Source organism: Choloepus didactylus, chromosome 5, assembly GCF_015220235.1.
Source record: "Choloepus didactylus isolate mChoDid1 chromosome 5, mChoDid1.pri, whole genome shotgun sequence".
Classification (NCBI taxonomy): Eukaryota; Metazoa; Chordata; class Mammalia; order Pilosa; family Megalonychidae; genus Choloepus; species Choloepus didactylus.
In genome coordinates, this window is record NC_051311.1 from 48,410,607 (window position 1) to 48,425,214 (window position 14,608).

Genomic DNA, 14,608 nt, shown 5'->3' on the forward strand with positions numbered 1-14,608 from the left:
ACTACTAGTAAATAATCCAGAATAACTGCCGGGGGACAAACAAGACCATCCACTCATCATACACCAACCTGAATTGGGAAGAATGCCCGAGAACACAGCATAAAATCTGTAAGTAAAACCTGCGGATCCAAGTCGTGAGACCCCCTCCCCCATAGCCCAAGCTGCAAAGCCTCCTGGTGCCAGAGAGAAGCTCTCTCCCAGCAAGCGAATATAGCTCAGCTGAGCTCCAACTGGGTTTTAAGTAGCAAGTGTGAACTGCTCACTACAGGTACTCATCCCCAAAAAACAGACAGAGGCTTTGGGTGACGACTGACCTTGGAGAGCCGGAGGGTTGCCTCGGACTGGGTCTGAAGGGGACTATCTGTTTCTTTTTCAGCTCAGTGGAGAAAGCCCCAGTCATTTTCAGTTTCTAGGGCTGTGACTCAGGGAAGGGTGGAGACAGCACAAGCAGAGAGCAAGACCATTGAAATGCTAATGACCTCCACCTGGGGGGTCTGTCTTCTCTAGGAGGAAAGGGGTGGGGCCCTTTCCATTCAGAACCAGACCCCAGAGCCTGGGTGAACACGGCCACACCTCCTCACACCAGTCAAGAATTATAGACTAACAGGCATCACCTGCTGGGCAGAAAAGCACAGCGACCTGAGGCATCAAAGGGTGGAGCAATTTTCTAAGACACACCTGCAGGGAAACTAGATACTGAATATTTCTTCCCTCTGGGACCTGAGCCTGTTCTGGTCTGGGAAAACCTGATTTGGATAACCAAGGAAACCATGCCTAGACAACAGAAAATTACAACCTACACTAAGAAAAACAAAGTTATGGTCCAGTCAAAGGAACAAACGGACACTTCAACTGAGATACAGGAATTTAAACAACTAATGCTAAATCAAATCAAGAAGTTTAGAGAAGATATTGCAAAAGAGATAGAGGCTGTAAAGGAATCACTGGGCATATATACAGCAGAAATCAAAAGTTCAAAAAAACAACTAGTAGAATCTATGGAAATGAAAGGCGCAACACAGGAGATTAAAGACACAATGGAAACATACAACAGCAGATCTCAAGAGGCAGAAGAAAACACTCAAGAGCTAGAGAACAAAACACCTGAAAGCCTACACGCAAAGGAGCAGATGGAGAAAAGAATGAAAAAATATGAACAATGTCTCTGGGAACTCAAGGATGAAACAAAGTACAATAATGTACGTATCATTGGTGTCCCAGAAGGAGAAGAGAAGGGAAAGGGGGCAGAAGCAATAATAGAGGAAATAATTAATGAAAATTTCCCATCTCTTATGAAAGACATAAAATTACAGATCCAAGAAGCGCAGCGTACTCCAAACAGAAGAGATATAAATAGGCCTACGCCAAGACACTTAATAATCAGACTATCAAACGTCAAAGACAAAGAGAGAATCCTGAAAGCAGCAAGAGAAAAGCGATCCATTACATACAAAGGAAGCTTAATAAGACTATGTGCGGATCTCTCAGGAGAAACCATGGAGGCAAGAAGGAAGTGGTGTGATATATTTAAGATACTGAAAGAGAAAAACCGCCAACCAAGAATCCTATATCCAGCAAAGCTGTCCTTCAAATATGAGGGAGAGCTCAAAATCTTTTCTGACAAACAGACAATGAGAGACTTTGTGAACGAGACACCTGCCCTACAGGAAATACTAAAGGGAGCACTACAGGGTGATAGAAGACAGGAGTGCGTGGTTTGGAACACAATTTTGGGAGGTGGTAGCACAACAATGTAAGTATACTGAACAAAGGTAACTATGAATACGGTTGAGAGAGGAAGGTGGGGAGCATGTGAGACACCACAAGAAAGGAGGAAAGATAAAGACTGGGACTTTGTAACTTGGTGAAATCTAGAGTATTCAACAATTGTGATAAAATGTACAAATATGTTCTTTTACGAGGGAGAACAAGCAAATGTCAACCTTGCAAGGTGTTAAAAATGGGGAGGCACTGGGGGAGGGATGCAATCAGCATAAACTAGAGACTGTAACTAATAGAATCATTGTATTATGCTTCCTTTAATGTAACAAAGGTGATATACCAAGGTGAATGCAGATAAGAGGGGGGGATAGGGGAGGCATGTGAGACACTTGACATTGGTGGTATTGTCTGATTCTTTATTCTACTTTGATTTAAGGTTATTTTTCCTTTTGCTGCTTCCTAGCTGTCATTTTTTTTTTCCTCTTTCTTTTGCCTCTCTACCTTCTTTGACTCTCCCTCCTGGCTTCTGGAAGAAATGTAGATGCCCTTATATAGATAGTGGTGAAGGTGGTGAACACATAAATGTATGACCATGCAGAGAACCATCGATTATTTACTTGGGATGGAATGTACGGTAAGTGAACAAAACCATATTAAAAAAAAAAAATCGGTTGATGACAAAACCTTGAGGGCAATATACTGAGTGAAATAAGCCAGACACATAAGGACAATTATTGCAGGGTCTCACTGATAGGAACTAATTATAATATGTAAACTCATAGACATGAAATATAAGGTACCAAGATATAGGATGAGGCTTAAGAATGGGGAGTGGTTGCTTAGTATGAGCAGAATGTTCAATTAGGATGAACTTAAATGTTTGGAAATGAACAGGGGTGTAGGTAGCAAGATGTGAGAATAACTAACAGTGCTGAATGGTGTGTGAATGAGGTGGAAAGGGGAAGCTCAGAGTCATATATGTTACCAGAAGTAAAGTTTGAGGTCAAAAGATGGAAATGTATAAAACTGAATCCTATGGTGGGCAATGTCCATGATCAACTATACAAATACTAGAAATCGCTTCCATGAACCAGAGCAAATGTATGACAATACAATTAGAAGTTAATAATAGAGGGGCATATAGGGAAGAACTATATACCTATTACAAACTATATACTACAGTTAGTAGCATTTCAACATTTTTTCATAAATAGTAACAAATGTACTATATCAAAACTATGAGTCAACAATTGAGGGGGGTTGGTTAGGGATAGGGGAGGATTAGAGTTTCCTTTTCTTTTTTTCTTTTTTCATCTTTAACTTTATTTCTTGTCTGAAGTAATGAAAAGTTTCTAAAAATTGAACAAAAATTAAGTGTGATGGATGCACAGCTGTATGAGGGTACCCAGGGGCAAGTGATCGTACACTTTGGATCTTTGGATAATTGTATGGTATCTGAACAATCTCAATAAAAATGAAAAAAAAAAAAAATGGAGTTGGGATCACTTAGCAAGTTCCTGACACAGGAGGCAGGAGCTGTTCACTGCCTGCAACTCTCTTGTAAGGGTGGTTGCATACAATCCGTGACCTCAATACTGCCTCTGCATGCCTTTTGTTATTTCCTCACCCCACACCATATGAATAAAGCAGGTGAATGCCAGGAGTAGTTGACCTGCAATCAAAATGGAGGGTAGATTCCCCCACCCAAACTTTTTTGTCCATTGTGAGCTTTCCTTCCCCCATCCACTTAATTTTCTTAGGCTATTTGAATCCCAATTGTGTTGGAAGCTTTCTTTTACACTTCATACTTATGGACCTTCCTTCCCCTTAACTCCAACTACTGAAGCTCTGCTTCAAATACAAAATGAGTTTGACATACAGAGAAATGAACTCCTCTTGAATCACTGCCAATTCAGTACCAATCAAAAACCAATGCACAGATGGACTTAAAATTTGTTAAATGATTTTTATAGCCCATTTAATCATGTAGTATCAGTTGTGTCCTTAACTAGCTCTATGCTCTTCGTCAGGTTACATTCCGCTTGACTTAGCCTCAATTTATTATCTGTGAAATATACATGCTAACCTAGACGAGGCTGTGTTCAGGAATAAAATTCTTTTTGTATCAAATCCTTTGGGTCTAGAATTACGTCTTTCCTCAATTTCCTCCTTAAAATATCTGTAGATCATACTGATTGGAGTAGGAGGAGGGGCTCTGCATCATTACCAGACACTAAACCTAAGAATCAAGCTTATACCAGAATCTTAGAGGAATTTCTAAAAATATATCACCTTCACAGCCAGCCTCTGCCATAATTCAGTTGAATCAAAACAGTCAAACCAAGAACATGTGTAAGAGAAAAATCTACACTGAAAAGCAATAGACTTTTACAATCCAAATGGTAATCCAAATTGCGATCCAAGCTAGAGAGAGAAATGTAAATGTAAGGACAAGAAAATTTTACTAATAAGATGTAAGGACACTGTTATGATAAGAAAATAGAGACAAGATTAGATTGCCTCCCTAATTCCATGATCCTTGTCTCTAAATACTGTTCCCCACTCAAAAGACCAGAGTGTCTTCGAGAAATAGCTGGTCTAACCAATAAGTCTAGGAGTCTAAACATATAAAAATCTTTATATTATAAGGGGGAGAAAGTATAATCAGCTGTTTTTATTCCTCAAAGTAATTCTTCCACTTTTGGGGGATTTTCTTTAAGGAGGACTTTGGAGGATTTTCTTACATAAGGAAGCTGCGCTGCACGGTTTCTCTCCACGACTGCTTTCATGTTATTTAGCGTTCCATAATCATAACGACTGAGATGAAATCCAAGCGCCCAGTATGAGGGTAGGACTGGTCGTCCAATGAGCTGAAATGAAAGTTAGCAAATAATCTATTTTTAATACAACTTTTTCTAAGCTTTGGTTTGGGGGCACAAAATTTACTCCATTTTTTAGGACACTATTTCTCTAATGTTAGAATGTTAGCCTTACCTTCCCATATAAATCATTGAGCATAGAGCTATGTTTTAGGAATCTTTATATTCTGGTATCTTCTTTTTAAAACATAAAAATGCAATAGAGCAATTTTCCAGAGTATGTATCAAATCAGTTCTTTCATGTCTCAAATTTGTAATAGAGATTTTTGTGAGTTACACTTCCATATTAAAGTTACTTTTCTTTGGGGCTATACAAGATGTCTTCAAAGTAACGATGACATCATAAATTTACCTCTAAATACTCTTGGACAACTTGCTCTGGAGTGTTTCCCAAGAACACATAGAAGTCCAGAATGCCCCCAATGGTACGATAAGTGACTGCAGGGGCAGGCTGGAGGACAACATCTGAAAGATTAAAAAAGAAGAAAATAAAAGTTAGAATCTATTCTAGAGTAGTAATATAAAATTTTAGACTAGACTCAATGTTCATAAAGTGATCCTGAAGTCTCAGATTTTGCATACAAAGGTGAAACTCTGATAATCAACGTCCATGGTCATGGCACATGAGAGCTAAAGCATGTGGTCTGGGATAGACTTCAATAATAGGTGACCAGAGTATGTAAACTGCTTGTGCCAGTACCCATTGCTGCTGGATCTGTTGTTACTTGTGCAAGCAGAGAAACAGTTGAGAATCAATGATCTTCGTTTAAAACCAAAGATGGGAAAGCTTGCTACTCTCTGGAATCCTATGAAAGCAAACAGTTACATTGTTTGTTCTTAAACAATCTGATCTTACTTTGCATGACCATTGCAACTCTATTTTACCTTGCTGCTGTTGGAGTGTCTGAATAGATTCTTTGCTCAGTTGTACCTCCCCTGGTTAGACCCACCTTCCTCCAACATTAGACTGGAGCAACTGGCTGTTCCTACCTGACCTTATATCAACCCCTACTGCTGGATGAATGGCTAAGGAGGGAAAGGAACAAATTGGTCTCAGAGTAGATTATAGGAAAGAGGTAGCTGTCTTGACTCTATAAGAGAATATATTAACAGAAGCAACCAGATTCAGAAAATCACAAGCTAAGAGAGGAACCCCTACCCATGGCTACCATGGGTCAACATGTAACGAGCTAGAGAGGGAACTGTCAGAGAACATACAAGTAAGTCCCTTAGCTATAACTCAGCCATTTTTAAAGGGCTCCATTCCTTCTGTCACAGTGCTGTAAGAAAAGGACTGAAAACCACTCCTGTGCGTTTTTTTTCTTTCATGCCTTCTTCACTCTTTTACCCATGGCATTGCTGTTCAACAGAAACACCCCGAAGGACAATCCACTGGCATCTTCAAGGCACAGGAAGAATGTCTGCACACCATACAAGTTAGTTCCATCCTATAGAGACATAATTAAAAGTACCAAATTTACAGTCTGATAGTCTAAACCCCACATTGCTAGAAATGGTTTAGTAAATCAGTTTTAATTAATCATGTGAGTAATTGAGAGGGGATTCCTGGTCAGGAAAAACTCAAAAATTTTAAAATATGGGGTTTATATTTGGTTGATGTTAACCAAGTTGTTCTTACAGGTTGACCCAGCTGTGACCATTCATCTAGTAGGAATGTGAGAGGTTGTAATATCTGTTTGGAGGTGGGAAGTCATGAGTTCTGAATCCATAGTTGGAAAAACCTTCCCTTACAAAGAGGTCAGACTTAACCTGAACTAACGTCATCTGCAAAAGCTCCATCAAGCTTCTTATGAATCAGGCACCTTTCAAACATACAAATAGTTGGAGTTCTAGTTTAGGCATCCCACTAGTCCTCTAAACTTTAGAACAGTAGTTCTCAACCCAGGCTGCACCCCAGACCAATTAAAATGGAATCTCTGGGGATGGGCACAGGCATGGATATTTTAAACATTTCCCCAGGCAATTCCTATATGTAGTCGCATTTGAGAATCAACGCTCTGGAACAGTGTTCTCAAAATCTGGTGTGCAGACAATCACATGGGGATCTTATTTCAATACAGAATCAAATTCAAGAAATGGATGGAGGGACAGAAAGCCTCCATCTCTAATGCAGTGGTGCCCATGCCACACACTTTGAATAGCAAGAATCTGAGATTCTTTCATTAAATAAACATCACCAGCTTTTCCCAGATGAGCTGCTTAGCACCTTTTCTGCTTTTCTGATAGGCAAATGGTATAGTAGGAATTATGGGCTTTGAATCAGACAGGCTAGATAAAACATCCTATCTCTGCTACTTACAAACTTTTTGACCATGGGCTATTTATGTTGCTTCTCAGAGCCCCAGTTTCCTTGTCTGTTACAGGGGGCCAATTACACTTATTTTTCTGGGATCTTTTGGTAAATAGAGATAATATATAAGAATAGTTACTTAAAACTTATTGCAATAATAGCCTTTCATCCAGCCATTAGTTCTGCTTAATAAGGAAACCCACTGTACAAGACCTATATATAGTATTTCTGAGCCTAGAAAATAACTCTGCTCTGAGTTTTAGCAGTCAAGATAAACAAATAAACAAACAACAATCAAAAGCAAAACAGCAACAGAACTCTGTTTATTCTTTCACTTCCCCAATCATTCATCACATAAAGAATGATTAATACCTTGTTTGGGCTGGTACTTTATCCTACTTTGCTGACAAACCTTGGAAGTTACTGATTTTTAAAGATCAATCTAAAAATATGCAAATCATAACCAACACATTGTACAGAGTCCAGACATTAGTAATGTTTTCTCCACAATTAATTAGTCCAAAGGGAAAACGTAATTAAAAGTAGTTGGCATTTACTGAGCACTTACTCTATGCCAGATACTCTTCTAGATACTTTATATCTCTCAATTCATTTAATCTTCACCACAACCCTATAAGGTAAGTATATTATCCCCATTTTATAGTTGAGGAACTGAAGACACAGGGTGGTAAGTAACTTGCTCAGAAGTATATAACTGGTAAATAGCAGAACCAGGATTCAAATCTGGGCAGTCTTGCCCTAGGATCTTACTCTTAACCCCTATACTGCTCCACCAGAGGTGATCTTCAAGAGGTTTTGATATTCAGCAAAGAGGAGCCCATCCTGAAAGCTCACCCCATTGGGGACTGTGTCCCTGGAAAATATGGACCACGTCTTCCAGTTCATGTCATGCCGGTACTGCTGGTGCACGTGTTCTCCCAGACCATACACGTTAGCACTCGGCAGTCGGATGGAGAGCTGCAGGAACTGATCGGCAAACAGGAGGGGTCCAATGCTTGAGTCAAACCTAGACACAGGTGGAAAACACAGGGACAGGTATGCAAGGGGCTGAGAAAAGTGTTCTTTATAACTCAGTGACTCACAGCCCCTATTTAATTAGCCTCATTTGTCCTCCTCCAATGATAGCAAGAAGCCAGGACTCTTGGAGGACAGGTACCATGAGGCAAATTTCTTCAAGTCATCACTCAAACACCCTACCACGTGACCAGAACACACTACGTGTATAATAGTAGATATTCAGTAAATATTTACTGGTGGAGAGGTCACTGGATGGATGGAGGGAAAAAGGAGAAAAAAATGATTGAGCAAACAGAAGGAAGAAAGGCAGAGGAAAGTATACATTTGGAGGCAGCAAGAATCTAGTCACCGACAGGGGGCTCACAACCTGAAAGAATGTTGTTGAGAAACACTCTTCCTCAGGTCTGCAGACACCCCCTATTCTTCCTATTCTGATCCCCAGATAGGTTTTCAGAACTCACAGAACACGATTGTTTATCTTTCTGGTCACTTTGATGCTAAATGGCTCTTTGGAGACCTCAACTTGGTAGTTCAGGTTAGAAGCAGCATCTCCACTGAAGGGTTGAACATGTTCATGGGGCACTTCATACCTGCCCTTGGTTGGGTCAGTCAACTGTCCAGAGAGATAAAGGTGAAGAAGGCCACAATGAAAACCTCTCTGTTTCTCCAAAAGAAAACTGTTCCTATCAAAACCAGTGCTTCCCAAAATCTGTGCTTATGTTACTAGGAACTTGGGTATTGATCCAAATGGCATTATGTCTAAGGCACCAATTCAAATGTTTTAACACTTGAGGAAAAGTAAGTCTTTAGGTAGAAATATATACTACGAATCTGTAGAGATGAAATATACCTAGAATTTTTAAACTGTAAAAATTATTTCCCTCTCCTTACTACCTCTCACATGGTACTTAGGACAAATGAGTGACATCCAAAGCTCATCAATCAAATCTATAATATATATTTAGGAAGTTATCACACTGAAGGAAGGCTAAAGATGCCTTCCACCTAGAGGTGCTAAATAAGAATAATGACAGTAGAGAAAAATACCTCCCTCAGCAAAAATTTTTGTTCATAGTAATTGCAACCATCAGACAGGGAACAAAAGTCTCCCAAAAATATTTAAAAAATAAAAATTAAAAAAAACTACAACCTTAAAGTGGAAACGGTTAGATGTCTGGTATTCTGCTGTGAGAAGGACATTGTTGACTTCATTTCCAAACAGGGATAGAGAAGACAATCTTTTCAGCTGGGCTGTGAATCCTAATGTGGGGAGGAAAAAGGTTTTCATAACTCATTTGCAAATTTGCAAACAATATTCACATAAAAATTAAGCTTTACATCAAAGAGGCTGATAAAAGCCTTTATTTCCTAAAATGAGAGAAGAGACAGACATGCACTCCATCATACATAATATACTTTGGGACAGATCATGAAGCTAGGAACTGCCACCACCTTATATGAAAATCCACATCTTTTGCAAAATCTGTTTGAAAACCTCCCCCAAAAAGCCTTACTCTCATTCCACCAGCTCATTAGTAATTCCGTGTTAATCAGATACTATTTATACTCTCAGCCCTCAATTTGTATGTATATGTAACTCCTGAATTATTTTCATGTTACGTTATGCCTTGTGTTGGGGACGATTAAGGTAGCATGTATAAAATCCACCCTCAGCGATGCCGGAGATATGCAACATGACAGCTGGGGCTGATGCAATAGCGGCTTAAGTTGCCCTCAGCCTTCTATGGAAGTGATAGCCGTTTGCGCCTAAGATTCACATCTAGAGTGCTAGCTTTACTACCTGCCTTCTATCCCAGCAACAGTACCCACCAATCCTGTGCTAGCCTTACATCTGCCATCCGCCCTAGCAACAGCAGCAGCCAATCCTAGGCCGCCACCCGTTCGTACTAGCCACTCCCTCTACCTTAAGGTATATATACCCTGCCTCTTCAATAAAGTTTTGCAGCTTGATCAGAAACCTGTCTTGCTGTCATTCCTCGTGTCTCTTGTCCCATACCATTCCTCCCTCACAGGATTTGGAGCTTCCGTTGAACGTCCCGCCGGCCGGGACAGCCTTGATGCTATCTCACTAATTAGATAGTCAGCCAAGTGAGAGTCAAGACCTTATTTATTAGAGTAGAGCCCATTAGGCTAAGATCCTCTTTGCTTACATTAAGGCTATCCCCAAAGTACATTGTGTTATCCCCTAGATTGTTTACTATTACGCCCTGCATTTCAGCAGGAAGGGGTGGGAAAAAGAGGGTAAGTCAGTCCATCACCATTGACAAGTGACTAGGTAACTTTCATAGTGTTTGTACAATTGGAATTGTTTCCACATCATTAAAATCACATAATACTAGAGCTGGATGTAGTTTCAGAGGTTACTGAGTTCAAATCCCTCACTTTAAAGTGAGAAAACTGAGAACCAGGGAGGTCACGATGATGGTTCAAGGTCACAAAGGTACGTAAAGCCAGAGCCGGAGAATAACACGGTCTCTGAACTCCCAAGGCAGAGGGTAGCTTCTAGTCCCTGCTAAAGAGCAGTGCCCACCTTCTCTCACATTGTCGTGTGCCTGGGCAGAGCAAAACTCTGCAAACTGCTACAGCTCTCTTCTTTGGGGGTACTGAGCCAACCTCCAGAAGGATGGAGCTCCTGCCTCATGGCAGGGTCCAGCTTACCTGCATTTGTGTTTACATGGTCACTCTCCATTTGATAGCCATGATTCTTGGAATAGTAGCACCAGGGCACACTTATGGTTCCCTGAGGCTTCCAGCAGCAGCCACGCTGGTCGCATGTGGCCTGAAACAAGGGAAGATGAGTCACAGTAACTCCATTCATTTATCATTCATAAAGGACAAAACATCTCATTTGAGCTTATGGTATCACTGATCTCTTTCTACAAGTGAATGAGAAACTGTGCTATATTCCAAGCAATGGCAGAGCTTTTTTTACTCATACCCAGTTTTTCTGAGCAGTGTCTTTCCTACACAACAGTATTACCCACTATTCTAAGCAATGTGTTAAATACCTTGTCATCACAATAAAACTAATCATATTTAAATGTTCTAATCTATAACACAAAATTACAAATGGAGCTTCATTTATATTGGCCTGTACTTAATAAGAGAGATGTTGCAATCAACTTTATTCAGAAGTTTTGAAATTAAACCAATTTTGCTTTGACATCTTTTGTTTCAATTTTTTTTTATTATAGGAGTTGTGGGTTTACAGAACAATCATGCATACAATACAGGACTCCCATATACCAGACTATTATTAACACCTTGTATTGGTGTGGTACATTTGTTACAGTTGATGAAAGCACATTTTTATAATTGTACTATTAACTGTAGTCCATGTGTTAACTTAGATTTCACTTGCTTTGACTTTTGATTATATAGTATATATCCCAAGGCAGAAAGTAATCTTTCCTTGACACCCAGATTGACTAATTCTTATTTAAGACTGGTGCCTGCCTTATACCACAATTAATGACTTAATCAAGTAAAAACAATAATGAATATAATTACTTTCTCATGCCAACTAACTGGGGAGAATCAACCAGGTTAAATACTGGAAAAAATCCTTCCCTTTGAATGAAGAATACAGCAAAAATGATGGGATGTCACTTTCAAGATTAGATTACAGAAAGACTGACTCAACTTGCTCATACTCTCCTGGAGCCCTCAGCCTGGGATAAGCAAATTATTTTGTGGAAAGGATCAAAAGCGATGGAACTGAGGGGAGTCTCTCTGGTCAACCACCCACAAGGAGCTTGAAAAGTGTCATCCCACAATCTCGGCCAACACATTGTTTTCAGCCACATGAGAGGTTCTGAGCACCCATTTCAACCATGACCATATTTCTGACCAAAGAAACAGTGAGAAAATAAACATTTGTTGTTTTAAACACCAATTTTGGGGGTAATTTGATATGTTGCAACAGATAACTAACACATTCTGCCACATCATTTTACAGACAAAGCTGAGGCCCACAAAGGTAAAGGCTCACAGAGGTGAACTGACTTGCCAAAGATTATGAAGTTAGCTATTAGGAAGGCAAGGATTAGAACTTAGTTTTCTTGGTTATCCATTTCCTTTCTTCTATACACTGGATTGCGTATTTGCTAAGCACACTTCCAGGAGGATGCAACAATGACTTGGAAAATGGTAAGATTCAAAAAATTTTTGCTCAGATAGCTGAACAATTACATTTTAATCAAACACTAATGCTTTACAAAGCTAATATTGAGGATGAAAAACCATGCCCATTTTTTATTTATATTGCTGTGGAATCAGGTTTCACGTGAACTCAACTTCAATCAGCAGTTTTTTTTTGTTTGCTTTTTCCTTTCAAAACCTACTCAGATGAAACGTCAGTATAACAGATGTTGAAATGGTGTTGAACAGAATGGTTTTTGTATGCTTCCCGGAGCTTTATCATTTTTTCATTGACTGGAAAGGTCAAAGATCAGAGTAGCCAAAGCAACAAGGAAGATAAAGGCTCTATAGCCAACTTGAAAATGCCAGCTCCTCTAGGGCAATTAAGAAATTATGAGAAGTGTGAAGAGAAGTGGAGGAAGGTGGATATAAACAAGACAGCAAAACTTATGTGAAACCTAGGAAAATAGTTTTAGAGAGAAGCTATGAAATGTTAGAAGCTTTTGCTTTAAAATCAAGAAAAAGACTAGGAGATTTGTGGCTATCACTGCTTATAACTAAAAATATAAAATGTTAGAAAATTGTGATGAACACACAACTATGTGATGATACTGTGATCCACTGATTGTATACTTTGGATGGATTGTACGGTGTGTGAATATATCTCAATAAAATTAAATTAAGAAAAAAATATATACATAGGAGATCTTAACTAAACAAAAGGAAAAGAAAAAAATATGTGAGACTGAAAAGGATGAAGCCAAATTGTTATTGTCTATATAAAAATCCAAGAGCATTTATAGAAAAAGTTAGAATAACTGAGTTATTTATTATTACATTAAATCCTTTATTTTCTTCTTAAAGTTATAACACTTTGTCTTTGTGTGTGTGTTTAAGGCTTTAATCTCCCTGGAATTGTTTTTGAGGTATGAGTAACACAGGAATACATAGATGTCTAAACAACAAACCATAAAAGTTGATAAACTTGGCTCCATTAAAGTATAAAATCTCTGATCATCAAGACAACATAAAATAGGTAAACCCAGTCTCTAACAGAACATATTTGCATTGTATATGATTAAAGAATTACAATCCAGAGTAACACAAGCAAACAAGAAACTTGTACAAATCAAAAAGATAAAGGTAAGCACCTCTATATGAAATCAGGCAAAAACAGAAACAGGACATTTACAGAGGAATAAGTAAAAATGATATATATGAAAGATGTTCCCCCTGTGAGTATTCAAGAAAATGAGCACTAAAACTACAATGGGATACTATTTTATAATCATCAAAATGGCAAAATTTGAAAAGGCTGTAAATTCCAAGTGTTTTTGAGGATGTGTACCCAATTTCATACACATGCAAGGAGATATGTACCAGAATATTCAGAATAGCCTTGGTGTAATTGCAAGAGATTGGAAACATCCTAAATTTCTATTAACTACAGAAAGGAAGATTTTGCTATGCTGATTGACAATTTACAAAATGTGAACCACAAATGAAGTAGAGATGCATATATCAACTTGGGTGAATTTCACAATATTGAGCGAAAAAATGAAAAGAAATGCATTTTGTTTATAGGTTGTATATACCTATTTTTTAAAGGAATGCATAACAAATACCAGCTTCAGAAGAGTGTTTACCACTAAAGAAGATGGAAGAAAAGGTGATACAGCAGGGGTACACAAGGGCTTCATTTCTCCATTGATAATGTTTTATTATTTATGTTGGATAGAGGTTATATAGTATTGTATATCTTAACTATTGGTAATTTTTTTTTTAAATAAATCAAGTACTATGTGGAAAGAAAATCAAAACCAAGAGGAGAGGAATGAAGAATTACCTATTTCTCAATTTTCCCCTATCATTTGAGTTCCAAATTCAACATTTTCCAAGCTTCCATATATTGGATTACCAAGAAGACTATAATAATAATATCTAATAACTAGGAAAAACAGATTGAAAACACTCCATAAGAACACCAAAATTCCTTCCAACATCATGACTTGAGGAAATAATAGCTTAAAAATGCACAAAATTTGCCCTTTGTATCAGATACCTCTTACTCTAGCACTCTCAAGCTTTGTTCCATATCAGAATCACCTGGGAAATGTGGTAAGGGTTTAAAAACCCAGGCCCTATTCTACTTCAGTGAAGCTGGGTTCTGGGGTCTTTTTTAGTTCTCCAGGTGATTCTACTACAGACAAATGTTTGAGAACCACTGTGCTACAACAATGGTTATCAAGCTTGGCTGCACATTAGAATCACCTGGCCAACGTTAACACTATAACCAAACTGGACTGTGCTTCATAACAATTAAGTTAGAAACTCTGGGGTTAGAGCCCAGGCATGAATATATTTTTAAAGCTCTCCACATGATTCTAATGTGCAACCCAGGCTCAGAAACACCACCACAGAAAATCAGCACTATGAGATAGGCAATTTATGCTAGCAGCAGCAAAGACAAGCAAAATGGAAGTAGTAAGATAAAAAT

At 38.6% G+C, this 14,608-nt stretch overlaps 1 protein-coding gene across 3 annotated transcripts in view; it reads right to left on the minus strand.

Moving 5' to 3' along the window:
- MGAM (maltase-glucoamylase) overlaps positions 1-14,608 on the minus strand; it is a 223,086-nt gene that overhangs the window by 187,278 nt on the left and 21,200 nt on the right. For all 3 annotated transcript variants that reach the window (XM_037835992.1, XM_037835990.1, XM_037835991.1), the window contains exons 5-11: positions 10,630-10,750; positions 9,101-9,210; positions 8,412-8,563; positions 7,768-7,939; positions 5,950-6,049; positions 4,954-5,066; positions 4,467-4,592 (exon numbers count right to left, since the gene is read on the minus strand). In XM_037835992.1, coding sequence (XP_037691920.1) covers positions 4,467-4,592; positions 4,954-5,066; positions 5,950-6,049; positions 7,768-7,939; positions 8,412-8,563; positions 9,101-9,210; positions 10,630-10,750 — 894 coding nt within the window. The remainder of the gene's footprint in view (positions 1-4,466; positions 4,593-4,953; positions 5,067-5,949; positions 6,050-7,767; positions 7,940-8,411; positions 8,564-9,100; positions 9,211-10,629; positions 10,751-14,608) is intronic.